This window comes from Harpia harpyja, chromosome 1 (assembly GCF_026419915.1).
Source record: "Harpia harpyja isolate bHarHar1 chromosome 1, bHarHar1 primary haplotype, whole genome shotgun sequence".
In the NCBI taxonomy this organism is placed as follows: domain Eukaryota; kingdom Metazoa; phylum Chordata; class Aves; order Accipitriformes; family Accipitridae; genus Harpia; species Harpia harpyja.
In genome coordinates this window covers 71,474,543-71,501,626 of record NC_068940.1, presented here as the reverse complement: position 1 = coordinate 71,501,626, position 27,084 = coordinate 71,474,543, and the positions used below count along the sequence as shown (strand labels likewise).

Here is a 27,084-nt window from a genome sequence, read left to right as displayed (position 1 = left end):
ATGCGTTAGCGAACCGTTCAGTCAAAGTAGATATTTCCTTGGATTTATTTCTTTTTTATTTTTTAATACTCGATAGCGTATTGCTTTCTTTTTTATTTTTTTTCTTCCCTGGGGGCCCGCCGAATTAAAACCCGCGTAGGTTGGAATTAGAAAACGTATAAATACTTATGAGCAAAGCTAAGCGTATCGGATGGAAAGAGCAAGCGCTGCGCAGCGCCGGGAACCCGGGCGGGCACCGGGGCAGGCACCGGGGCAGGGCGGGCGAGTCCCCCGGCTCCCGACCGCTCGGACACTTCCTACAACTGTTGCGAGCGAAACGCTCCATGAGTCCCTGTACTTGTCCTAATCCCTCCGCTTCCCGCTGGCTACACCGCATCTTAGACCGGTGTGAACATCGGCAAAAGAGTCTGTGGTGAGATTGGCTTCCTGTCCTCTCGCCGTCCCTCGATTGGGCTTGTATTTGGTTTTATTTGATTTTTTTTCTTTTTGCTACTTCTCCTTTCTTGAACGGGGAGAATTTTTGCAATACGTTGAGTTTGTATTTATAAACTGAGCACCCGGAAAAGTCATGACCTGGCTATTGGGTTCATCGTAATCGAGGCTGATGATTCATTATTCGGCCACATTTTTATAAGAGTCAATAGTCCCGATTTAACTTTACGAGATACACGCTTTCAAGGAAAGTAGATCGGAAAAGCCAAAATAATTGTAAAAGTAATGGCTGAAACATTCCCCGTGTGGAACAGATGCTTGAAATATGTCACTGCCCTATAAAAAATAGCGCGGAAGCATTGTCGGGGCCAATTTCTGCTCGTATTACTGAAATGTGTAATCCTTTTGAAGTTATATGGCAAAAAGGACTCCTCCCATGATCAAAATCAACAAAGTTTGCCCCCAAATCCTTAGGCACAAGGGAAGACTTCTTTTCCCCAGAGGTCACATTGATTTCAATGGTCTTTCTGAGCTTGAAACAGGAGTAACTGTGACCTGTAATATTTTATGACACATAAACCATAAAAGAATAATGTTAACAGTGAAAGTCGGCCAAGTAGCGTGCCTGGGGGAGAAAAGGAATGTTTGCCTTGGAAAAGGAGAAAGGGAAAAGGGAGAGAGAAAGAGGGAGAGAAAGAGAGGACAAGTGAGAGAGGACGAAAGAAAGAGAAAAAGACAGAAAGAAGGAAAGAAGAAGGAAAGAAGAAGGAAAGGAAAGGAAAGGTGAAAGGAAAGGAAAGGAAAGGAAAGGAAAGGAAAGGAAAGGAAAGGAAAGGAAAGGAAAGGAAGGAAAGGAAAGGAAAGGAAAGGAAAGGAAAGGAAAGGAAAGGAAAGGAAAGGAAAGGAAAGGAAAGGAAAGGAAAGGAAAGGAAAGGAAAGGAAAGGAAAGGAAAGGAAAGGAAAGGAAAGGAAAGGAAAGGAAAGGAAAGGAGGAAAGATTTTTTTTTAAAGATACGATGTTGCTATTTATTCATTTAATTATTTATGTATTCCCTTTTTGTAGTTACCAGTTTACTGCGATCTCACAGAACTAATCACTAAGAGAAAACAAACAAGAGATCCTACTCCTAAGCTTACGCGGAAAAACATTCCGAAAGGATCCTTTTCCCCCCCAAAAATTACAGACACCCTCCCCGCCGCGTCCAGGGCCCCCCGCCGTGCCGCGGGCGGGGAGCGGCCTCCCCCGGGCGCCCTCCCCGTCGCGGCGCTGCCGCCCGGGCTCCCCGGCGGGCGGCCCGGGGGCCCGGCCGGGAGCTCATCGCCGTTCGTGCCCGGGCCCCCCGGCAATGCCTCGGTGGGAGGGGGGTAGCTCCTGAGAAGCAATTTGCCGGTGAAAACCCGCTCGAGTCTATAGCCCAAACGTGAGCTGCCATTAGAGAGGTACTAATAAATCCCTATTAAGCATGCATTTATGCAGTGATTACGTGAACTTTGGCCTCTGAAGAGTCCCTGCAATTAGCAGCGACGTCCATCGCGTTTCGCCAGATTTCTCTCTACTCTTTTCCCATAAAGGATGGAGAGGGGAGTACAGCCCCGCGGCTCCGCCAGCGCCTCCAGCTGCCGGGCGCGTCCTCCAGCCGCCCCCCGTCGCTGCCGGGGAGAAAGCCCCAAGCATCCCCCCCTCCCCTTTTACCCCCGGACCCCACCCCACCCCCCCGCTTGAAAATGCCGGATCCCTTGCGGGAGGGTTTATTTCCCGCACCCCCGGTACCTCTCGCCGGGGGTACCCGCCTTTACGCCAGCTGCAGCGCGGGGGAGATGCTGGGGGGTTGCTGTCCGCAAAAGAACGGAAAACGGTTAAGATTTAGTAAAACTGCGGGGCAAAAATGAGAGCAAAGTTGCCGCTGCCGAGGAGACAGCGAGAGGGAGAGAAGGAGAGGGGATGACTCTGTAATTGTTGCCCTTACCAAGGCTGTGAGATTAACCACTGGGACTTATTCTAAAGTGACCCATCACCGAATTCATTTCTGCTTGAACTTTCGGTGAACCTGAGATTAAAGCGGGGAGAGCAGCTAAGCAGTTTGTTGTTAGCTGCCTTTTCAACAGCCCTTTCAGACTGAGTAAATATTGATCGGTTTCAATCTGATTGCCCCAGAGGAAAACACCAAAGCATCTCAATAGCCTCCAAAAGTAAACTTTAAAGGTGAACAGCAGAAATGGCCTTAAGTATGATAGGAAGATGCTAAACTCCGTTTGACGTTTGGGATGCGGTTTTTTGACGGTGGGTTTGGTTTTCTTGTTTCCTTCATTTTTTTCCCCTGAGAGTCTAGGGAGAAAAATTAAAATAAATTTTAAAAGATGTAAAAACAAAAGAATTCCTATGACCTGAAGGGCAAATTAGTGTCTTCTCAGGCCAAAGCGCGCTGTGATTTTTTTAGCGATATTTCTGTGGTAGAAACTCTAAGCTAGAGATTTTCATTTCTCTTCCCCACGCCCCCTGACCCGAAAGGCTGATCGTATCGAAATAATAATAACGCTAACAAAATGAGCCAGGATCGGGAGTTTTGGGGTGTCTTTGCTTGAAATCGATCAGGTCTGGGGGGGGATAAAAAAAAAAAAGATAACCCGGGGTTTGGGCTTGGAAGGATATGGGATTCTTTGCCGATGAATCGCTCACCGCAGATTGACACACTGACAAGTGTCTTGTCTCTCGCATTTAGGCTATAATTTATGGCCGCTCTTTCTAACACATTAAGTCAACACCGGGGGAGCCGGGTTGCAGATCCGGATTCCAGCAACGTTTAGATCCAGATTTCGATATTGAAATGCCCTCATTGGCATGCAAATGCCACTTTAACACATCCAAGTCTCTGGAAAAAGGCCATCTGTTTTGCTTTGTGGCTTTACACTAATAAACAAAAGGTAAAGTATATGGCAGGCGGGGAAATGAAAGAAATAGAGGCATCGGCGGGAGCCTTTGGAGACAGCCCTGCTCCCTTGCAGATAGCTCGGCTCTTGATATGGCCGCCGCGCCTTGCAAATCAGGGCTTGTCTCTTTTGACACCGAAGTGAAGAAAGTTTCCCTGACTCTCTGCGGATCCCGCAAAGCAAAGCCTGCGTGGGCAGTCCGGCCCCAGGAGAAGCCCGGAAGCGCTCCCCCGCAGCTGGGCCAGGTGAAGGAGATGTTACGCGTGTTTGCTCTGAAATTCAAGAGGCATCAGTGACTTGAGACAGCCTCCGTCCCGCTGAGCATGTCTCTGCTCCGTCCTGCCACCCGGTTTCTCCCCACGCACGCCCCCCCTCCCCGCTCCCTCCCCGACCCGCTGTTCATTTGACACCTCTTGGAAATCTTACGATATTTACCTGTGAGGACTTGCTCTTTTTCCCGAAAATAAAAAAAAGGTGGTGGTGGTGGCGGGGAATGGGCTGGGGTTAATGGCAGAAGCACACTGTCGAGCACCTGGGAGCCATCTCCCACCTTGGCACCCATCAGCCACTGGGGATGGCAGCCTGGGGTGGGAGAAGGGGGGAGACAGAACCCGGACCAGCTTAGTGCCCGGGCTAATTAAATGTGCAGCCCTTGGCGAGGGGCCTGCGGCGTGAGGAAAGACTGGCTGAAGACGGTTTCTGCTTTTGAAGGGTGCTCTGTTTATGTAAGTGTCAGCATCCATCCCAAGGTGAAAAGGTTAGCACTTGACCCAGGAAGTTCTTGTGTTTGCGCTTCAGAAATAGATCGGGATCATAAATTCCTCCCAGTTATGGAGGAGGGAAGGGAGGGCCTTCTATTTTCTAAAAATAGTATTATTTGAGCAGAGGAAAGGAAGAAGCTTAGTGTTATGAGTCAGGCCGGGCAGCCAGAGCTCTGACCCCGGCAAAACAACGCATGAGGAGTAATGTTGGGAGACTCTTCCTCCCTTTCCCTCTTGGCAAGGCCCCAGCAGCAGAAAATAAGGGAAACCAAAGTGCTGAGCCCAGCCTGTGACTCAGCGCTGACGTCACACAGAGGTAGGCACACGAGGGCTACCTGAAAGTGGAATATATTTATTACAGACATTATAAGGACCCGTAAATCCTGCCCTGGCTTCCATCACCGGCGGAATCCCAGAGCCTTTCATGATTGTACAGAAAATCAGGAGGACATTTCGCTCACACACGACAACTGATAGAACTCAGTGTACCCGCAGTACAGCAAAGCACAGTGCGTCATGCAATGGTCCAGACACCAACCACAGAAATTATACATTCATTTGGCCATTCATCACATTCACGAGTAGGTTGAAAAGACATCGAGTCTAAAGGAAGGTTAATATGAAAATAGGAAGAGGTGAGGTCTTTTGGATGGTTATACCCTTCGGTTGAGTACAATCCAGCACAGCTTGGGGGGGAGGGGGGCAAGCACACGGGGTAAGGTTTACAAAACCTAGTGCAATTGAAGCCTTGTTTGTCACATTTAAAGAAATAGCGCTACTTTTTTGAGGTATCTGCTTGAGCTTAAGACGTTTACTTGACACGGTCATCGGCTTTACCAATATAAAAGTGGATCCAGTTTGGCGAATGCGCTCACCCTGCTTAACCTGATAATCGAAACGTCATTTCTAGAAAAATCTGTAAAAAGATAAATCTCTCGGACAAAGTATTTACAAGCAACAAACTCATAGACACGAACAAAGAATACATTAAATTAAGGGGATGAAAGTCCTAGAAGTCGTGTAAACACTTGCAATAGTGCATCTCTTCATGAGGTTATGTACCCTAGATAACCTGTCTTTCATGCAGGGAAACTCGGAGGAGCGTCCTTGCAGAGAAGGAGGGAGACCCTTACGCGTGTGCCAACACAGCTCCTCCAGCAGAAAGGGGGCGGGGGGGACGGGGGTGGACGAAAGAAGATCCCCTGGCACTAAGGCGCCGGGACCTGGCAGCTGGGAGGCGAGCGGGCGGCGGAGCCAGCACCCCCGGGGCCGGGCGGTGGCGGCGGGGGTGGGGGGGCTCCGGCGCGCCGGGACCTCTCGGGGAGACCGAGCGAGCGGGGGACCGAGCGAGGGACCGACATAACCGCGGTGAATGGACGGGAGCTGCGCTGGCCGTCGGGGTGCGACGGGTCTCAGTTGGAGGCAGCGAGCGTGTCCGAGGCGGAGGAGGCGGGCGAGGCGCTGCAGGGCGAGGAGCAGGACTTCTCCGAGGACTCCTCCGCCTTCTCCTCGCAGCCCGTGGGGGTGGCAGGGGAGATGGGCAGCAGCCCCTCTTTCTCCCGTTTCTTCTGCTTCATCCGCCTGTTCTGGAACCAGATCTTCACCTGTGTCTCGTTGAGCTGGAGGGAGGCGGCGATTTCCACCCGCCTGGCCCTGGTCAGGTACTTGTTGAAATGAAACTCCTTCTCCAGCTCGGTGAGCTGCTTGGTGGTGAAGTTAGTTCTGACGGTGTTGGGCTGCCCCACGAAGCCGTACTCGCCAGCCTTGCCTGCGAGGGGACACGCAGCGGTTAAGTAAGCGCAAATGATTTATAGGCGACGTAATCAATATGTCCACACCGGCCAAGCGATAGGGAGCAAGAACTTCTTAGGATAAGAGGGAAGCCCCGGCAGCGTGAGTGATGGAGTGCGAGGTGTTAAACCGGAGTCAGCCTCTAGTGTCGGAGGAAACTTGATAAGTGGTTTATGAATTACAAGAAATATGACCGCGGGAGAGGCGGAGAGGGGGGGTCAGGAATAAGCGGCGCTGGCTTTCAGCGCCGCGGGCAGATGGCTGCGGCTGCTCCCAGAGGTGCGGGCCGCCCTACCTGCCCAGCGCCCCGCGGGGCACCGCGCCGCTTCCCCCGCACCCACGACAGAGAGAGAGAGAGAGAGAGAGAGGAGCGGCCCCGGCCCTGCCCTCCCGCCGGCCACTGACCTGTTTTGGGTGGGTTTCTTTTCACTTTCATCCAGTCGAAGGTTTGCGCCGGCGGCGAGGTCTCGGCGGAGGGGGAGCGGGCGTTTTCCCGGTGGCCGGCGTGGAGGGGAGACAGGGCATGGTTGTAGGTGCCCAAGGGCAGGCTCTGCTGCTCCTGCCCGTAGGGGGGAGGCACGTACTGAGCGGGACCCCCCGCGTAGCCCTGGTGCGGGTGCTGCGCGGCGGCGGCGGCGGAGATGCTCCCCGAGTACACGGCGGGGGCGCAGGGGGGGAAGCCGCCGCCCAGCTCCGCGTCCTGCCCGAGGGGGTAGGGGCCGTACGCCGGTCCGAAGCCCTGCGCGCCGTAGGTCGGGCCGCAGCCGGGGTGCGCGTAGGACACCCCCAGGCCGCCGTGGTGCTGGTAGGCGGCGGGCTGGGCCGGGGGGTGGTGGTGGTGGCGGTGGGGGCTGATGGGCACCCCGCGGCCCGCGAGGAAGCGGTCCTCCCCGCTGCAGCTGCCGGCGCTGACGGCGCAGGGCTGGAAAGTTGTAATCCCGTGGTCGGGGTGGTAGGCGCGGGCGGCGCAGCCCCCCGCCTCGCCGCCGAGGACGGGGTACTCGAGGAAGGAGCTCATCCTCGCCGCGTCCCTCTGTCACGCCGCCACCGGGTCTTCAGCGTCCGGCGGGGCCGCGCCAACTTTCCCACTTCCTCCATGGGGCCGGCAGGAAAATGACACGAAGGTACAGGCAGCAGGCAGGCACGTGGGGGGCGGCAGCCAATGGCTGCGGCGCCTGCGGGACTTTCCCGGCTCCTGCCGCTGATAGATCGCCGCGTCGGGGGCATTTAAACGCCGAGCGCTCCGACGGCGCGGCACGGCGCGGCGCGGCGCGGCACCGCGGGGCAGGGCGGCGGCGGCGGCCCCCCGGGGGGGCGGGAAGGGGGGGGCCGGGCCGGGCCGGGCTGTCGCCCCGCCGCCGCTGCTGCCGCCGCCGCCGCCGCCGGCGGGGTCCCGCCTGCCGGCTGAGAGGGGAAGACAGGAGAGACCCGGCGGCTGCGCCCAGCCCGCGGAGCCCACCGGCCGTCCCCTCTAGGGTGAGTGCTGCCGCAGCGAGGGTGCCCCGGCACCTCCCCTGCTGTCGGCGCTGTCAGGCCGGCGCTGGGCACCTCCGCCGCCGGCCCCCCTCCCCCCATCCCCCGGCCGGGGCCGCGGGGGGGCGGGCTGGATCCGCGGTACGGGGCGGGGGCTGGGGGGGGAGGGCGGCGGGGGGCAGCGCTGAGGGCATCAGCCCTGGGAACGGGGATGAGGATGGGACCGTGAATGTGGTTGGGGACTGCTGTGGTTGGGGACGGGGATGGAGATAGGGACGGGGATGAGGGTAAGGCGCAGAATAGGGATGGGGCCGAGGGGATGGATGGGGATGGGCATGGGGATGGGGATGGGATGGGGATGGGGCCGAGGGATCTTGCTGCTCCTGCCCCGCCGCAGTCCCAGCGCGACGCGACGCCAAGAGTTAAAGGGGCTTGTCCAGCCGCATCACCAGGCGGCCGCGGACATTAGCATGGAAATGAGCCGCTTTTGGGACTGACGGCCATTGTGCGCTCTATGGCCCACCGGCCTCCCCCTGGTCCGCATCCCTGCTCCTCCCGCACCTCCGCCGGGCTCACCCGCGCCAGCCCGGGGCTGGGGTAGGGGAGGAGGACCCGGGGGCAGGGGGACGGGTGATTGGGCGGGGGCCCGCGGGCTCCGCAGCCCATCTGCTCGGTCCCCGCGGCGCCGCTACCGCCCGCCCGCCCTGGGACCGGGCGGGGGGAAGGCTGCCCGGGGTGCCGCGGGTCGCAGCCCGGCGGCCCGGGGCAGGGGCAGAGGAGCGGCGGGAGGCGCAGGGCCCGCCGCCCCGGCCCCTTTGTCCCTGTGCTCCGCCACCCGGGCCGGCAGTGGCGGGAGGTGGCAGATGGCCAGTGGCAGAGGCGGCCCCAGGACCCTTGGGAACCGCGCTGAGCATCGACTCAAACCTACCCCTCCCCACCCCCAACGGAAAAAAAGAAGGTCCGTGGATAGAGAAGGAGGGAGGGCGGTGGGATGTGGGTTGCGACCTCATACTCAGTTTACGTATGCGGAAAAGGAAAGGGGAGGCAAAGGCCGGGCATCCGTCCGTCCCGGGGCACCCAGCCGTCTGCAGGGAAAGGGGACGGCACCAACACCCTTCAAAGGGACGTCCTGCGAAACGTTGACCTCGGGATAGATGGATGGAAAGTCATGTCCCTGCCACCAGCCCCAGGAGGGGCTGCCCCCTCTATTTCTGCAGGTGCATTTCCAGCCGGCGCCTACGCCCCTCCGTTCTCACGCTCGGTTCTTGCTTGTTTTGAAATCCAAAAGGTTCTTCTACCCCGCCACCTCTCCCTGCTCGCAAACGCACACACACACAAACCCTCAAGCTCCTCCCTCCCACATGAACTACAACATCCTCTCCTAGGTGCAAAGCTCTCCTACTGCTATTAGGTCAGCCCTTATCCCATACCACCTCCATGGCCTCTCTAACAACCAAAACTGAAGGGCTGCTCTCTCTGCCACGCGTCTATCTGTATGCCCTCAGTACTTCTATTTGTTCTGATTTACTATGCAGGCACGGATGGTTAAGGCCCTCTGGAAAGGTTCAGTTTCTTAAACTCCAGGGGGGCGGGGTGGAGGACAAGAGCAACAACACTCCAGAGGCATTTATGGCATTAAACTGCACCAATTTTGGCTATGGTTACAGCTGTAAACACATTTATTTCATTCTTGTAAACCAGTTGTGATAAATACTGCATAAGATAGAGAAAAAAGGCAGGCCACTGGGACTGTTTACTAATAAAAGGGCTGGCATCTTTTCAGTGCTTTTTCAGCCAGCCAAGAAAAAACCCGTATGTTTTACTATAAATAGATCCGTTTTACCCGTAAATTCCTCCAAATCACAGCACCTCTCTTACAGCCTCCAGCATCCTGAAATCCTTTTTTCTCTCCCTTTTTCGTGCCATTGTCTCTTTTGTTGCATTGTCTCTCTGGCGGGGCTTTGGGGGTTTGCTGCCTGTACTGTGCGTGGGGGCAACATCATGAGAAGGGCCGGAGCAGAGGGGAACCCGCCCCCTCCGCGGCCCGGCGAGAGGGAGCTGCCGCCCCTTCCCTCTGCCCGCAGGCCGGCCCGGCCCCTCCGCGCCCCTCCGCGGCTCCGCTCCGCGTTTCCTGCCCCAGGACTGGGGCCGAGGGGGCGATCCCGGCGCTTTAGGCTTTTCCGTGGGAGTGTGCCCCCGCCGTGGCCCCAGGGCTCACCGGGAGGCCCGGAGGCCACTTCTGCTCGCTGAATCCCCGCATTTATTTAAATGGAGTTCGAAAGAAGTTTAAATCTTGTAGCATATTTTCCTTTCCTTTCTTTTTTTTTTTTTTAAGCGTTGCCAGCATCCAGAAATCAGGGCACAAAAGAAACCCCAGCCCATAGGTGCACGTTGCGGTCCAATTTAACCCAGTGGCAGAGGAGTTAAAATGCCAGTGAGGCTGCTCGCTTTCCGCGGGGACAGGGCTGGAGCGGAGGGAAGGAGAAGAAGCAGGGCCGAGGTTTCGTCGTGTCCGCAGCTCAGCCAAGCTGTTGTTTTAAAAGAGCAATAAAAATGAATTATGACTAAACGCCTTCTCACTTAATGGTTTTAGACGGGGATCCCCAGCCCCGGCAAATACGTAAGAGGATTTTTATTTGTGCATGTGTTCCTGCAATTGATCTCTTTGATGACATTCTCATTCATAGAAAGAGTTTGATTTATGACTTTCGGAAGAATTGCGTTCAGCCCTTCCAGCTATAACCCGCGCATCCCAGCTCCACAACGTGTTGCAGGGCTGGGAGACAACACTCCTCGCATGGACGGGCGGTAGCAGAGCCCCGTCCACAAACCCCCGCTCAAGACCTACTCGCCTGTGTACTGTAACCACACGCACTCACGCGCGTTCACACGCATTCACATGCACTCACACGCACAGAGGGAGCCGCGATCGCACCCGCCCGGGATCCCCTGGCCCGGAGCGGCAGAGCCCCGCTGGCATCTGTTGCTCGGTTTTAGCCCGAAGGACGGGGCTCACCCTCCTTCTCTTTGGCGCCCGGCAACGCCGCTAGCCGGGTGGCAGGCAATTTGGTGGAGATTTCCGAAAGCCCATCTTTACTGCCGCCAGCAGAGAGTGGGGAGCCCCGAGGAAATTGTAACTTGAAAGTCAGAGTTTCCCCTTTTCGTTATCAGTCCTTCGCCCCGCAAGAATGTTTAAACAGAAAAATATCTTCGGCTGTGCTCCCTGCACCGCCCCTCAAAAGGACCGAGCGGAGGGGCTGATTCCTCTCTGAATGCTTTTTTGTCCCCCTGCGTTTCTGCCACCCTTTTGATTTTACACGCACTAACTTCTCCATTTCCTCTCCTTCTAGGGCTGATTTCTTGGACGGCTCAGCACATGAGAAGTAACCAAGCGCATTCTCTGTGGGCTCTCATATTTTTTAAGATACGTTTCCTGAAACAGCTTGCTGGGTGCTAAGCACTACTTTCTAGAAAAACAGGATTATTTCCCAAAAAACGCCTTTCGTGTACGTAACAGGCTAGTTTCTGCAGGAGACACTTATCCTACTGAGCCTCTCTTACATTTTGCCTGTAGCAGAGAAAGTGCTCGTTCACGCTTTTGTTACAGCTCAGCATTTCCAAGCTTTGTATCCTCACAGAGATAAGATGCTACATTTATACATTCAAAGGAAGAGGTCTCCATCAAAGCTGTGAATGGTTTTAGTTTCTTTGGTTTGTTTTTTTTTTTTTTTTAACTTGTGAGAACCCTTGCAATAAAGAATTTGAACGTGTTTTTCCTCTCTAATAAATGTCCTAAATTGCCAAAAGGGGAGAGCTTGTAGTCAGAATGTTGGATTTGGATTATTAGTAAATTAAAAGTAGAAGGGAGGGGGAGAAATACCCGTCATGTTATCAGTCTTGAAAGGAGAGAGAGAGGGAGAAAGAGAAAGAAAAAAGAGAAAGCTCCTTGTAGCAAACAAGAATTTATTCTACCAAAAATACTTATGACAACGCATCCTAATGCAATACAAAAATAAAAAGAAAGTGAAGATACAATTCCTATATGATCACTTTCTTACAGACCTCATATATTGCTTTCATAGAAGGACCTAGAATGTGGCTAGATTAAAATTGAACACAACTAAAACTTCGTAAGAAACGGCAAAATGGCACAGCAGAGGGAGGGAATAAACAGAAAATACTGACCAGGAAAAGGGAGGGGGGAGAATAAAATTAATTCACGGGAAAAACAAAGAAGAAGAATAAGGAGGAGAAAGCAGGACCCTTGGGGAGGACGTCTTTAATTTCTCAGTAATTCAGATGCTGCAAGTCAATTGTAGTGAGTGTGTCTGTAAAAAAGTCAAAACTGTCAGCAGAAATATCTACGGGACTGTCCAGAGATCCTGGCAAACTGGGGGAAACTGCATCTGAAAGCTGTAGGCAGGAATCTGTGGAGAAAACGTTAAAGTCCTGTAAAGAAGGGACATCTAGGGCCTCAGGACTGTCATTGTTCAGGCCAGCTGCACAGTTCTGGGCCATTGTTGAGAGGCAGTTTTGAACAGTGGGTGACTGATGTTGAAAATGTTTCAGATTTTTCTCATTGCTCGTTAAAGGCGAAACGGGGAAAGTTTGGGACTCGCCATTGTGCGCATTCTGCGCCTGCTGCTGGGAGAGGGCATTCTGCTGGAAAGCGTAGCCTTCCCGCTCCAACAGAGCGCCGGAGACGTTGCTGAGGGCTTGCTCGAAGAGGGATTTCTCCTCCTCCTCCTCCTCCTCCGCTGCTTTCTCGGGGTCCTCTAGGCTCTTAAATTTCCCCTCGCTGTTTTGGTTCTCCTTGCACTGGGTCTGTCTCTTGTGCTTCATCCTTCTGTTCTGGAACCAGACTTTGACTTGTCTCTCAGTCAGATCCAACAAGGCTGCAATCTCAACCCTCCTTGGTCTACAGAGATACTTGTTGAAATGAAATTCTTTCTCTAGCTCCAGAAGCTGGGTGTTGGTGTAAGCCGTCCTCAGCCGCCTAGATCCACCGCTACCGCTATCGGGGATTTCAAGGGGGTCTGTTAAAAAAGAAAAAAAGAAAAAGAAAAACACCACCACCACACGCACACGCACCCCAAAGCACCACCGCCAGAAGAGCGAAAGCAAAAACACACGCACGCACACACAAAACAGATAAATGCACGGATTGAATTTCAGCACCCGAGCACACCGCATCCCGGGGGGGGGGGCAGTGCTCGCTCTGCACATATGTGTCTATATCTATATGTCCATATAGCATAAAATAGCAACTGCAACAAAATGGCCGCCTTTGGATGCAGTAAACCCATTGTGTTGCACTGCTGAGCGCCCGGTGCTGCGTGCCTCTCGGCCACCTTCGCAAAATTAGCGCCTCCAGCTCCCCAACCTCCCCACACCAGAGCAAACTTTATATTAGCCATACCGCAATTTATAATTAATGCATCAGCTGCTTAGCTGAGCGGGAGCAATCTATCACTCTTCATTACTGTCAAATATCCTAACTCTAGGACGGCGAGACAAGAGAGGTCAGCTCCAACTCAAATAAATCATCCCGCATTAAGCAAGTTCGGGGAAAGTTTGGGTTTCCAGAGAGCCCGGCCAGCTCCGTCCACCCCGCCCGCCCGCCCCTCCGCGTCGTCCCCCCGCGAAGCCGGGGGGATGCGGGGAGCCAAAAAAAGCGGGGCCGGCGGCAAATCTTTGGACTGACCTTTGTGGCTGAGGCAGGCAGGTCCAGCGGCTGAGGCGGAGGCCGAGGCGGGCGGCAGCGCGGATCGCTTGGACGCCTTTTTCTCTTTCATCCAGGGGTACTCCGGGGGCGGCGGGGCTCCGGCGGGGCCCGGGCTGCCGCTGCGGCCGCGGGGGCTCGCCTTGGGGCGACCGCCGCCGCTATGGCGAGGGTGGCTGCCGGGGTTCAGGCTGGGGATGGTCTGCTCGAAAGGAGGAGGAATCAGTGTCGAGTGTGAAAGCGTCGAGTTCTTGATTGATGAACTTTGAAATGTATCACCGACAGGGGGAAAAGATGTCAGGCACTCAGCAAGCGATGGCTGGCTATTGATAAAACCGATCTCTCGCTCAAATGCGAAATTCATGGCCTTCAACTGGCAGCCCCCGCGGAGAAAAAGTTCCCTCGAATTCAGGGGGCTCGGGGGGGGGAAGGCCCAGGAAAAAGGCGAGAGAGGAGAAAAAAATATAGCATAGAAGATCGCTGGTGGGGTGTTTTTTTTCTAATTCACTGATTACAGCCGTATGGGGACCGTGCTACTATTAAACTATTGAATTCATGGAGACAAGGTTGAAATTGGACCGAATTGGCTGTCACATGATTGCCTCTGCCCAATGACAATTTGGGCTTTAATCAAAAGAAGCCACTGTCTGTTTGATTGATCCAAAAAAGTCGGGAAGGAACGCCTCATTGGGGGCCAGAAAGGCTTTATTTACACTTTTTTTAAAGAGGGAAATGATATCTCGAGTATCTATCCCCTTGGCGTCCTAATCTGAAATGATCGGCGGTGGGGGGGGAGGGTGCGTGTGCGTGGATATGTTTGTGTGAGAGGCTGCGAGTGTGTGTGTGTGTGTGTGCGAGAGTGTGTGTGTGTGTGGCTGCTTGTCCTGCAGCCTGCTGCCTCCGTCGCCTCCACCCGCACACTCTCCTCTCATTGTTTGGGACTGTCAGGAAAACGCTTTGCACCTCACAAATCATTTAAGCACCTCAATCTGACGCCTTGAGTCATTAACAAAGTAATCCATTAATCTTCAAAGTTTTGACACCGCCAGGCCCCCGCATAAGAAGTTGCACCCAGGCAGGAGTCTGAAGCAGAGGGTCTTGATTTTTTCCTAGGGAATAACACTTCCTCCAAAACTACTTTCTCCTTCCCGACTCAGCCTCCATGGCTCCTTTTTCTTTCCCTTTTTTTTTTCTTGTTTGTTTCTTTTTTTTCTTTTCTTTTTTCCTTTTTTTTTCTCCCCCTTTTTTTTTTTCCTGGTGTACAGTACGGAGAACAATTGGCCGCCGGTGCCGAGCCATTGTTTAACAGGATCTTCCTCAGCAACCTTGCTTCTAGGGGAAGAGTCACATAGGCATCAGCCCTTGTGCTTCACGACTTCCCTCTCCAGTTGGCTTCCCGGGATTGGACCGTAAAACATAACCCTAGGAGTACCTCTCTGGGCGAGCCAAATCGTGAGGCTGCAAACGCTTCTGGCTGTTGCCTCTTTAAAAAAAAACCCAAATCCTGTGCCTTAGCTTGCAAACGATACTCCCGTCTGCTGGCATAATTTGCTTAATAACCGTAGTAGGCTGGGTCTGGTGAGTATTTTCGATTACCAGGAAATATATGGGCTGGTAGCGGGTTTGTTTTCACGGGGCCAGGCAGAGCGAAAATGCTGCGGGTTTATGACTTGAGAGACGGCACTCGCCTCCGACGCTTGGCTCTCGCCGCCGCCGCCTCCAGTCGCCTCTGCTAGGTCGAGGCAAGTCCCGAATTTGGATGCTTTGGGCACAATTTTCCAACCAGGCTGAGGCGAGAGGGAGAGCGATGACAATGATGGCCACAGTCACCAGCCTGATGAATCCTATGGTCGCAGCCGCCCCGGGCAGCCCGGACGGGGCTTGCCTTCCCGCGGAGCCCGGGGTGCCCGGCGGGGTGGGGTGCGCCGGGGGGCCGGGGGGAGGAAAGGCGCTTCCGAGCCTCTCTCCGCGTCCTCCAGGAGCCAGGGACCAGCGCCAGCGCGATGCGGTGCCCTCTCGCTTTATTTTCGGAGTTGCCAAAAGGAGGTCGGCAAGCGTCTTCGTAATTAAAAACAAAAAAAAAGAAGAAGAAGAAGAAAAAGAAGGGGGCGGGGGGGGGGGGAGAAAACAAGACCCCAAACACTCAGCGGATCAGTCTGCGTCCAGACTGCACGAAGTGCATTTTAAAAATCGGTTTTAAGTTAATGCACCCACAAGATGTAGCATATCTGCGAAGGCATTGGAGAGAGGGGGAGGGGAGGGGCCGGGAGGCTTTAAATGGGCTTTTTGGTGGTTGCTTGTTTAAATAAAATATAGAACGGGACTTGTCATTTAATCCCTCAAAAGGGATGCCTTACAAATATCGATGCTGTTGGAAAATGCAAGGGGTTTAATTTTCTTGCTTTTAGTCCAAACAAAGCTCTGGTGGTGTCTGCGCGCGATCAATCTTGGCCGCCAAAAGGTTTGACAGCTACTGGCCCTTAAGAACACATTTAAAGCTTCTTGCTCTTTCCAAGATCAAATGTGGCCGAGAAAAGAGGCAGAGCAAGAAACGCAAGTAAACAAGGAAAAAACTGCTTTTAAAATATGCTGGCAGAGGACTGGGCTGCTTGTGGGAAAAGTCGGTTTTTATTTTGCTTCTCAGTGCCTACCTTGGGGTCGGGCTTTTCTTTTTCTTTTCTTCAATTTTTTTTTTTTTCCCTCTCTGGAAAATATTGGGATTAACAGCAGGATGACAAATAATAAAGAGAGAGGTTTGGACTTTAACCAGGCTTTGTGAGTAAAACCTGTGTGGGTGTCTCTATTCTGCACATTTGTTTCTTGTGGTCAGTCTAATACAAAAACCACCTGGAACAAAACCTTTGGAGAGAGGACGCGAAATTCTTGGGCAAATCAATTACTTCTGCTTCCAGGGGGAACTTTTAATCGGGCGAATCTTAAATGCAAAAATACAAATTCTTATTTGCAACCTACAGGCTCCGAAGAAGGGGTTGAGTACGGTTTCTGGAAAGAAGGGGGCAAAATCGCCTGTATTTTTCTTTCTTCGGAGTGGGAGGGGGGTGAAACGCCAAATTCCTTCTCTTTGAACATTTTCCTAAATGTAATTCGTGGTGCTAAAGGAGCCACGCAGTAAGAACCACCGACTGTACCGTTACCTTTTGTTGTATCTAACCTAACTGCTTCGAGGAGTGGGGGGCTGTCTTGAATTTTATACGGGCGCTCATTTGAAACGAGCAATGTCTTGCAATGTTGCAAAAATGCTTCCTTCGCCTACAAAATAATAATCAGTCGTTGGTCCGTATTGGGTAATAATCAGGTTTCAATGAAAAATATCAGACTACATAACATTTCCTTCCACGGGTACATATCTATATATACAATAAATAGCACGGTGTAAATATATTTGCAATCCCTTTCTTTGACTGAACATGCTTTATCTATTTATGCAGAAAAGCTCTATATAGATTCATGGATGCATGACAATGTTTCAGCATCAGGCAAGGATGGTTCTGGGAACAAGATAAAGCCTAAAGATTAATAATATTTCAGCATGAGACCAAAATGGCGACATTTTTTTTTTTGTGCTCTAAAAGATACAGATGGTGAACAGCGTGCGTTATTATCTACACAGCATAGGAATATGTCTTTATAAACGTGCAGGGGTATATTTTACCCAGTTTATTAAGGTCCATTTTGATTTATCTTTCAAGTTTCAATCTAAAAATTACGGACATTTCACCTGAAAGGAAAAAAAATCGGATTTAAGCACACGCTTGTGGGTTTCTGCCTTCCACCTCGAGCCTATTCGGACTGGAGACCCCCGCGAGTGCCCGTTTGGGGCCGGGACAGTCACCCTTCTGCAGTACGGTGTGCCCCCCCCCCCCCCCAACAAACAAACACACACGCACACACGCACACACATCCACACCCCCGCGGGAAGAGAGGAACACACGGCTCCCCTCCCCCACAGCTTCGGGCTGCAGTGGGGAGGGAAGGCGGCTCAGCAAAAATGGAACAACAGCAAAAGAAAATAAAAAAAAATAATTAAAAAAAAAAAAAAGGTAAAATCCACTTCTTGAAGGCAAAAAACGGCGGCGGGGGTGGCGGGGGGAAGGAACCGTGCCCAGAGGCAGCAGTACTCGGCATCCACCCCCCAGCCGCGTTTGGGGTTTGGCCGGGGGCCCGCTCTACCAGCCTTGCTCCCAAGGGCCGGCGGGGCTCCACCGCCCGGCTCTCCCCAGCTTGCCCAGCGGGCGAGCCAGGGGACGAGGAGGCCCCTCCACGCCCACGCGTGCCTTTATCCTGAGCTCTGCTCCCATGTGCTCCACGCACACACTCGTACACACACTCCCCCACACACACACCCGGCTGGCCTGCCCGGGAGGCAGGGGACCCTCCCCGCGCTGCTCCGCGGCCGGTCCCCCAGCGGACCCCCGGGGCGGGGAGGGGGCGATCCGCGCCCGCCTGCCCTCGGCGCCGGGCGGCCACCGCGCAGCGGGCGCGGGAGGAGGCGGCCGCAGCCGCCGAGGGCCCTAAAACCCCGCTGGGGGAAAAGAAAAAGAAAAAAAAAAAAAAGTGAAAAATCCCTCTCCCTGCCTATGAAACGCTGAAAAGGCGTCGCGGGGCCCTCGGGTGGGCGAGTGGATCCTCGTGTGAGTTTACAGATGAGTTTCCCAACTCCCCACGTCATGAAGGGCTCTCCTTTCCCTTGTGCTGCGAAGAACATGTTCTTAACTCTTTATTATTCAGAATAAAAACTTTATTTTTTTCTTTTTTTTCAGAACGTGAGCAGCAAGGAATGTATAACTTTCAAAACAAATCTAGCCTTTTCAGCTTCACACGCTTTCTGCCTAGCTGGATGTTACAAGCATAAAGTATTCAAACCGTGATCTTTTTCCCAGATTTTATTGCATCGTCATCATCATCGTTATCACCATTTTTAATAAAAGGAGTTATAGTTTCCTTTCAAATGATATCTCCTATGCGTGCCAATGTGCCATCTAACATATGGCCAGGTAAATACTTCCTGAATATTCAGGGTACAGATTTTTTATATATATATAAATATGAACAAATGGGGATAAATAAAATTTTAAACACTTAGATTATTCAATGTTTGCAAAAAAAAATATAAATAAATCTGAATGTTCACCAGCATACACACATTGAAAGACTTACACGTATTAATAATTGTCCAGGGAGTCCCTGTCCAAGCGCTTTTGATGTCTTTCTCGCTATTTAAAAGAAGTGCAATAAAAAAAATTGCTTCCCCGTGGGATCAATCATGTACGAACAAATTCACATTTAAGAATTCCTTTTATAGAAAATTTGTTCATATACCCTGTTTTGATAAAAGTGTAGAAGGTAAAGTATAAAGCCTCTGCATACTCCCAAAGTGAGACACAAGGCTACAGTTCAAGAAGATAAATATCCACTAGTGAAACTATAGAGCAATTCAAGCAACAAATATTGCTACGTCACATAAACTAGAAAACGCTTTTACCAAAGGAAACAAAACAAACCAAAACAAACAAAAGAAATGAGAAGGGGAGGGGAGGGCATATGGTGGGGGGAGGAAAGAGAGAAGGGAAGGTATGAGTACTTTCCAAAAGCTGGGGGCTTGGTGTTCCACTTAGTGACTCCTGTCTCTTACAGATGGGTGAGTTTGGGCGCTTCCTGAATTCTTCCCTGAGAAGGATGGTGAGCGGTAAGGTCTGTGTATGTTGGGTGCGGATCGCAAGGTCCATGGTGGTGATTGTTGGCCATTGGCCCAGCCCCGCTGTAGTCCATGTTGGCAGAGGGAGGATGAGGGAGATGAGTTAGACCAAAGATGGAAGGCCCGGAATTGGTCATGGTCTCCACATAGTTGCCCCCTACATAGACGGGGCTTCCCTGTATATGTGGATTCCCATAACCGTTGCCTTGAAGAGGATGAGTATCATATTCAGGTGTCACAGCTGCCGTCCCCGTGTATCTCTTTTGAGGAGGTGGGCAATTATTAAGAGGAGCGGTATACGATGCAGGGATGCCATAGGTGTTTTGATGAGGCTTGTTAAATGGCGGAGGCGACTGGGGCTCGTAGGGGACACTGTTTACTAAAGAATGCATAGAGTTTAGATATCCCCCAGCAGCTGGAGGGACAGGGCTTCTGCTTGGGGACTGTCCTCCTGAAGAGGTCATCATGCCCTTGCCCTTTTGATCCTTTTTGTATTTCATTCTGCGGTTCTGAAACCAGATTTTGATCTGTCTTTCTGTGAGATTGAGCAAATTAGCCATCTCTACCCTTCGTGGCCTGCAAAGGTACCTATTGAAGTGGAACTCCTTTTCCAGTTCTACCAGCTGGGCACTTGTGTAAGCTGTACGGGCTCGCTTAGAGGAGGCTTGCCCTGGAGGGCTTTTATCACCAGCACAACTCTCACCTATGTAAATCACACAAAGAACACAATCAGCATGGCGAACCCAGACACGGCAACCAGAGACAACGGCCAACAACACCAGCACTTGGAGACTCCAGCTCTCGGACGCGAGATGGACGCCCACATGTGCAACGAGTACTCGCCCCTGGCATAAGCTCAGCCGTGCCAAGCTACAAGCCTCGATAGACTTCCTTCACCTCATTAGCGTCACTATAGGACTACACTTGCTTCCTTTAAGAATGACCGCATACAACATATCTTGAGCTTTGCATAAAGAAGGAAGAAACATTCAGGGAAACATGGTGTGGTTTAGAAACTCTGAAGGTGAACCTATGGCTCCGCTAACGTAGTGGGGTCAGGGTCTTCAAGAGCTAGCAGTTCTCCATTGCTGTAGAGACCTGCAGCCCTCTTTTTCTGAAAACCCTGATATAATACACATCAGCTAGAGATGCCTGAAAGTTAGGTATCTACAATAAAACATTATAACATATAAGCATAGAATTGACAGTATAGTGTTTCTGTCATGTCTAGCATATAGCATAAATATACGGTAGTGATTGGGAAGTATCATATACATAAGAAGAACATACGGTGGCTAGGCTTGCATATAGGCATACAGGCATATTTAAATGTTACTGCTTTTTAATAAAACAAATACACGTTATGGAAGACTGTAAACAGCAATGTTACCAGGGCTTTAAAAAGCAGACCGGTGAAGACATTTGCTAAAGTTTTGGACTCTATTTCCAAGGCACATTTAAAAGAAAAAGAGGAAGAGGTTAATATAAGCCCAAATCCTGGGCACTGGAGCTAGCACTGGTGTTATCGACTCAAGTTTCCTCAAGTAGTAAAAGCGTTAATATACACTTCCACCCCCCAAATAATATTTTATGGGCTGAAGTTTATGGCACTCCAGAATGATTTTTGTTTACTGGGCTTGTAACTTTGCCAATCAGCTTGTTAAAATAGGAAGAGGTTCTGCCTGCATGCAGGGCATTGATCCTGCCTGCACGTGATTATGAGCTATTTTATTCCTGTTACACTTCAGCAGAGATAGGTCACTGTCTTATTAATCTAACAGCACTGTGCCAACAAAGTACTCGGGACAGGCTTCTGGCTTAAGGCCTGGGCTGCTCCACACTGACATGATTTACTGGAGGGGGGATTACCTAGGAAATGTGACAGATGCAGGAGGGCACGAGTGGTTTAGCCACTAGGAAACAAAATCACTTCAGACGCATCCTGCAAGGCTGGGAAAGTTCTGCAGGGGGTGGTTCATTCACTGAGCTCCCCTTGTGAGTGGTGGCAACCCCTTTCCAAAAGCTCAAGGGGGTCAGCTGGGAGAGGAAAAAAAGCCCCCTTCCGCCCCTCCCTGAAGTGAAGGTGGGCAAGGCTGCCCTCCTCCCCGCCGGATGCGTGGCCAGCCCAGGGGTACCCAGGGAGAGAGGGGAGCATGTTTCATACCTGAACTGGAACTGCTGTTTTTCTGCTTTGTGTTTTGCCGAGATTCTTTCATCCACGGGAATATCTGTTTGGACATGGTGGGCGAGTTAAGAGCCGGGCTCTTGGTGGGATTGGCTGGGGCAGGGTTGCTGCTGGCATTTTGAGATGGTGACGCGGAGGACGGAGGTGGAGGTTGTGCCTGCTGGGCCGGAGGCGGCTGTGGCGGGGCCTGCGGGTCAGCGAGGCCAGGGGGCTGGAGAGGCTGGCTGGGGAGGGTCCTCATGCAACTCTCACTGATGTCATTGGCCTTGTGGTGGGACACGGAGCTGCCGGGGGACTGGAGGGAGCACGCGGGGCGGTGGTACTCAGTTTCCACAAGTGATGAAGATGGAGGATATTGCTGCTGACTCGCATTATAAGTGAAACCATTTGCTCCTTGGTAGGGGTAGGCACCATAGATTGCAGAGCTGTCGTAGTAGGTCGCTTTTTGCATTTCGTTGTTTCCCAATATTTATTTCGCAAACTGACAGGGTCTTGACACCCTTGGAGAATAACATTGGCACCCCTCTGTCACGTGGCGCTCTTCCTCCAATGGCCTCTCCGGGCAGACCTGGGGTGTGGGGAGAGCAGAGCAGGGTGAAGAAATGGTACAAATCCATCTTACTTTCAATAGCTAAGTGACATGAAAGCCATAAAAGAAAAAGTGGTCAGCAATATTTAGCAGCATGACTTGGCCTCAGGCGCAGAGCATTTCGATATAAAAGCTGCCTGGATTTACTGGCAGCTACAAATATGTGCTTTGCTGCACCGGGATAGGGGCTTTCTAGGTTTTTTTCTTTCTTTCTTCTTAAGAAACAGAGCAGGGCACCACATGGCGAGGGGGTTGATCGTTTATCACCGAGACGCTGTTTTAATACCAGTCTCTGAGATAAGGGTGATCGAGGAATCAGTAATGCGAAGGGGCTGGGCTGTTCCTTCATTCCAGCTCTAGGATCAAACCCTCTCCTGTAACTGGCGTTGTTTTATTTTTAGCTTTTCTCCCCAGGTTACAGCTCTCCATACAACTTCAAAGAAATACACGAGATTGTTCCTGCCTACGTGTGGCAGGGGGCAGGAGCGGGGTGGAAAGGTTTCCTAGTCAGGGATATTTACACACCCCGATCCCCAGTGACGGATTTTGGCTTGTCTATGAAATGCTCGATAGGAAAATAAACAAAGCCAGTGCCTTCTCTCCTCCGTGCTCGCACACCACCCCCAGCCACCCCAGTCACGCACCCCGGCAGCAGCCGTTTCTGCCCGGGCGAGCCCCGGCCGCCGCCCGCCGCGGCTCCCGCTCGGCCCCCGGAGCGGGGCTGGGGCCGCCCACGCAGCCCCCGCACCCGCCTCCCACCCGCGAGTGGGTCTGGAGCCTCAGCTGCCCCCGGCGCCGCGTGAAGCCCCGTCAGCGAGGCCAGGAGGGGCAAGCTGGGCGCTCTGGCCATTGTTGGTTTGGTTTTTCCAGCAGTTATTTTCAAGACACTAACTTTTCGTGGAATCAGCCAGATCCTACCTGTTAAAACATGATGGATTGGGGGAAAAAACCACACCAGCAACCTGAAAAACCAGCGTTCATCTCCATGACCACGGCTTGAACTTTCCTTCCAACTTAGCGATAATAGGTTCTGTCTTGGAAACTGCTATGTAATTTGATGTATGAGGGTCACTTGGCTGCGGAGAGGGTGGACACAAACCCAGAGAATGTTTCTCCTGCCCGGGCGAATCCCTTTCTCCCCTCCACCTTTTTGTCCCCCGTCCTTCTTTCTTTCTGGGATTTCCCCCCCCCCCCGCCCCAGATTAAAGTCTACTGGTCACCTGCCCGAAAATAACCAGTTAAGGAATTGTCCGCATTAACGAGAGGAGACCTGTGCGTGATCTCTGATCTGGGAGCTCTTTCCACACGCATTCACATTGTTCTCAGAAATTAAAGCGTGTTCCTCACCGTCCCCCTACCCCCTTGCTGACAAACAACCACGTCTTTTCGGATCAGAAGAGCTCTCGTTTCTTTTGCCTCTTTCCCTGTACTTAAGCAGCTGGATATTTTCCCCCAAAACATCTAATGAGGACAAATGCTTAGGGGCAAAAAGCCTTACACAACACATGCACCAAACGAGCTCATTCTACGCCTTTCAAGTTATACAAGTTCTTAGAAAACAGTATTCCCTTTGTTAGATCGTAACAAAATGAAGGTAACACACCTACAGCAGGGCGGCTACCCTGTTATTGCACTAATCAAGCTCTTTTGGATGTTATTAAGCTAATAAGCCGATGGAGATCTGAAGCGCGCACACAGTTTCCAGCTCCTCGCCTCTCCTTCCTGATGCTATCGAGGCCTGGTGTGATTTTTCTCAATTCCTTTGAAAGAGAGAATATAGACACCACTACCAGAGGAGAAAAAGGAAATAATGAGCCAGCGGTAATTTTACAAAGGCACCCGCCTTTCATGATCGCGACATCAAATATTTCGCCTTCCCCTGGCCGCTGGGAAGTTTGCTGGCGCAGGCAGGGCGGGCAGCGCCGAGCGGGGATGCGGACCGCGCTGCTCCCGCAGCCGACTGCCCGCAGACAATAGGCAACTTTAGTCGGAAGGCAAAATATTATTGAAGCTTCGGCCGCCTGCCAGCAAGGGAAGGAAAAAAAAAAAAATCAGCTCCCGCCTTTGGCTTCGCCAAGTTAATCACTTCCTACAAAGTTATAGAGACGCGGGGGTAACCTGAGGAGCGCCCGGCCATTCCTGGCGAAAGCGGGAATAGCGGGATTAAGAGCGACAACGATCACGATAATAACAGCTCCCTAACGAGAGAGGGGGGGAGAAAGTTTGCGACCCCAGCCGGTGCCTGGCATGGGAAGAGCTCTCCTCTCCCCCTCGGAGACAAAAGGCCAGGTCTCACAAACACAGATGGGCCCCCCATTTTTCCAGCGCCCATTTCATCGGCTCCATCTCCATTTGTGCAATACACCTCTCTGCCCTTTACCAACTTCTCTCCCCGCACCCAGACAGCCCGGAGACAGCAAATGAAAGCTGCTTGGGGGAGGCTAGTCCCCCCCGTTTCCCCCAGTCCCCACTTCAGCTCTCCCCTACCCTCTCCTTCCCTCCGCCTCCCCCCTTCCCAAGCACACCAGATCTTTGCCCCGCCGAGCCGCAAACTCTGACTCTAGGACGAAAGACCAGGCAGCCCCCCTGAAAGATTTCCTGAAAGATAAAGACAAAGTTGAGAGAAGGGGAGGGGGAGAGAGGAGAGAGAGCTGCCTGAACACGAAGTGTAAGGGTATCAGTCACTGCCTGGAAGGAAGCCCCAGCTTGTGAACTCTTCTTGAACCGACATTTAAGTCTACGGTCATAAATCACTGGGACATAAACTCCGCCATTCACGACTGATAGCAGCGTATTTGTGGCCTGCTTACCTTAACTTCTGACGACTGAGGCGGAAGCCAGCATGCTCGCGCTCTCTCTCTCTTTTTTTTTTTTTTTTTTTTTTTTGGAGGCGACACAACCCAGGGAGCAGGGGCTGTCTGCCCCAGCCCGGTCCCTGCGGCCGCGGGTGGGCACCGGCTCAGCTCCTCCGCACACGGCACCCCCCGGCCGGGAGAGGCGAGCCCTGCCCCGCACGGGATGGGGACGGTAGCTCCGGACACCCGCCTCCCCCGGTCCCCTCCCGCTTCAGGCTGCCCACCCTGTCCCGAGACGGTCCCCGGCGTGCCAGGCTCCCCCTGCGCGGGGCACGGAGGACGGGGATGTTTCCCAGGGCTGCTCTGGGAAGGGAAGGGAAGGAGAGAGAGGAGAAGAGAAAGGGGGTTGGGGGGAGTGGAGGGGGGGGGGAAGAAGGAAAAACGAAAAAAAAAAAGGAAGGAAGAAAGAAAGGCGGCCGCCTGGGGAAGCCTGGGGCAGGGTGGGGGCTGGGGAGGGAGCGGAGGAGCGCGGCAGTGAAGGAGTGCACCCCCCCCCCCCCGCACCCGGGCGTCACCAAAGTCCAGGAAAATTATGCTAATGAAGACAAACGGCGCTCACAAAGGGTCGCTCTCACCAGCCTCCGGGGATGCTGCTGGGGGGGGCTTGGGTTTGTCCCTCTTACCGGTGGGCTCGGGGGGCGGCTGCGGAATAGCCCCTCTGCTGCTCCCCGCCGCCGGGAGCCCCGCAAAGCCCCGGCTGAGTCCCGGGGAGGGGAGCAAAGCCCGGAGAGCCGGGGCTGGGTCCGGAGAGCCAGCCGAAGCCCACCAGGATCCCCGCTCTGGGCAATGCTTTCAGAGCCACGCTGGAAATCATTAGAGTTACTAATTATTAACTCATGCATGCGTGAGCGCACACACACACACAGATGTACACACAGACACCCCCGCCGGCCCCCAAATATCCCCAGCGCCCGGGACGGGCACAGAGGTTCTCACTCACACACACACAGACACATGTGCTACACAGGCGGGTCGGGGTGCCCGCCGCGCCCCGTGGGGACGCGTGGGCGGCAGTCCCGCGTGGACGGGGGCCCGCACAGCCCGCCTTCGCCTCCCGCTCCTCGGCAGCGCTGGGGAGGGCGCTCGCCTTTTTCTCCAGCGCCCCGGGTTTTGGGGTGGGGGTGTCCCCCCCCTTTCCCTGCAACAGAAACACGGCGGCGACCGTGCAAACGAGAACTTAAATAAAGTTGCAGCCCCTGCCCCTCTGGCAGACGGTAGCTGGACTATGGGCTCCGTGCATTAAGCGGAGGCTCCGAATAATGCCTAGGTGTAAATCTGACTTTACGTCATTAATTAAGGCATTAAAAATATAACTAGTCCGTTTAAAGCACGAGGGAGCCCAGCGTCATCTTAAAGCACAAACAAAGCGAGGGGGAAGCGAGAAATAAAAAGCACTATAAGGCTGGGGTGGCCTCTTACGCATACCAATGGTTTTTGTCATTTATGGCTATGCAAGATTTATGACTTCATGCACCAAAGCTGTAAACAGAGCACTAAAACAGAAAACACTTGCTCCTTATGGCATAAGTGAGAAGGCACCACATGAAAGGGGAAGCGGGCAGCGTAGGAGGAGAGGAGAAGCAAAAATCCCGCGTATGCGTTTTGCTTCAAACAATCCCTTGAATGTTGCATCGGAAGAAAAAAGTCTTTTTAGTCAATAATCAACCCCACACTTTCTTCTGAAACTGCTGATTCGCCCTCTTGCCCGACCAAATAGCGAGAGGCAGCGCTGCGCCCCGACGGAGCCCCCCGGACTGGAGAGGAGGATTTGGAAAGGGAGAGAGAGCTGGGGACTGCAGAAACCTGCGGACGCCGGGCAGCCTGCCGGTTTGGGGAGCCCTGCCGAAAGCCTGGGCGATCTTTTCCTAGGAGCGCGTTTAAACTTTGGAGCGATCTCCAGCGGGATATTCTGACTACATGTCTGTATTTAAGAGCGGGGACGGGGAGGGGGGAGGGGGTCTTTTTAAAACTGAAGGGATTTGCAAGGGACTTTAATCGTGAGAACCGAAGTGGGTCGTAGGAATACTGAAGTGTTTCCTCCATTCGTCTTACTGCCTGCAAAGAGTATTTTGCGAGATTTCGCCTATTAGTGCCGTTTCCCCACGCCCCCTCTCTCCCTAAAGAGGTCATTTTAAACATGAGAAGATGATTTTTTTTTTTATGTCTCTTATGATGTCGGGATAAGTGTCTCAACGCACAGATCCCCGCTGCTTTTATCTCTTTCCCTCCCAGAGGCCGAATATTTTCTTTCTGCTCCATTCCACGGAGAGCGATAGGGCTCAGCTCGGGGAGGGACCGGCAGCGTTTGGGGCTCATTCCCGGGTCAGAAATGAGCTGCCTTTTCTTCCCGAAGGGTCCCACTCTGCGGGACTCCCCCCCCCCCCCCCCCTTAATGGAATTACTCTTAGTTCCCGAATAAAATAATGCCTGTAAAGCACTTTGTCCTCGGATGCTCTGAAATGGAAGGAGGCAGCACCATAATTCAAGGCTGATTTGGGGAGATCTCATAGGGATGAAATAGCAAGGCGGGGAGTTGCTGGAGAAGGGGACCAGTTCTGGAAGTGGTGCCTGTCCAAGTCGGTAGAGAGTTAGGAGGGGACATTAGCTGCCTTAGGGAAGGACTGGACTACCG

At 52.8% G+C, this 27,084-nt stretch overlaps 3 protein-coding genes and 1 long non-coding RNA gene across 6 annotated transcripts in view; 1 reads left to right on the top strand and 3 right to left on the bottom strand.

Annotated features, from left to right (window-relative positions):
• Positions 1-5,363: 5,363 nt before the first annotated feature.
• On the bottom strand, positions 5,364-7,259 carry HOXA1 (homeobox A1). The gene is made up of 2 exons (XM_052799536.1): positions 6,318-7,259; positions 5,364-5,889 (listed from the first exon to the last, which is right to left on the bottom strand). Exons 1-2 carry the CDS (start codon positions 6,928-6,930, stop codon positions 5,534-5,536), a joined length of 969 nt encoding a protein of 322 aa, XP_052655496.1. The 5' UTR covers positions 6,931-7,259; the 3' UTR covers positions 5,364-5,533.
• Positions 7,260-7,270: 11 nt separating this feature from the next.
• Positions 7,271-11,155, top strand: LOC128147177 (uncharacterized). The gene is made up of 2 exons (XR_008236953.1): positions 7,271-7,388; positions 9,721-11,155. It is a non-coding gene; the product is annotated as an uncharacterized LOC128147177 (long non-coding RNA).
• Positions 11,156-11,383: 228 nt separating this feature from the next.
• HOXA2 (homeobox A2) lies at positions 11,384-14,300 on the bottom strand. Its single transcript, XM_052799522.1, has 2 exons — positions 13,090-14,300; positions 11,384-12,421 (listed from the first exon to the last, which is right to left on the bottom strand). Exons 1-2 carry the CDS (start codon positions 13,469-13,471, stop codon positions 11,673-11,675), a joined length of 1,131 nt encoding a protein of 376 aa, XP_052655482.1. The 5' UTR covers positions 13,472-14,300; the 3' UTR covers positions 11,384-11,672.
• A 3,560-nt stretch (positions 14,301-17,860) lies between these two features.
• The window catches only part of HOXA3 (homeobox A3), a 45,101-nt gene continuing 35,877 nt past the window's right edge, over positions 17,861-27,084 (bottom strand). For all 3 annotated transcript variants that reach the window (XM_052799436.1, XM_052799448.1, XM_052799459.1), the window contains 2 exons: positions 20,988-21,576; positions 17,861-19,526 (listed from right to left, as the gene is read on the bottom strand). In XM_052799436.1, coding sequence (XP_052655396.1) covers positions 18,757-19,526; positions 20,988-21,459 — 1,242 coding nt within the window. In that variant the 5' untranslated portion in view covers positions 21,460-21,576 and the 3' untranslated portion in view covers positions 17,861-18,756. The remainder of the gene's footprint in view (positions 19,527-20,987; positions 21,577-27,084) is intronic.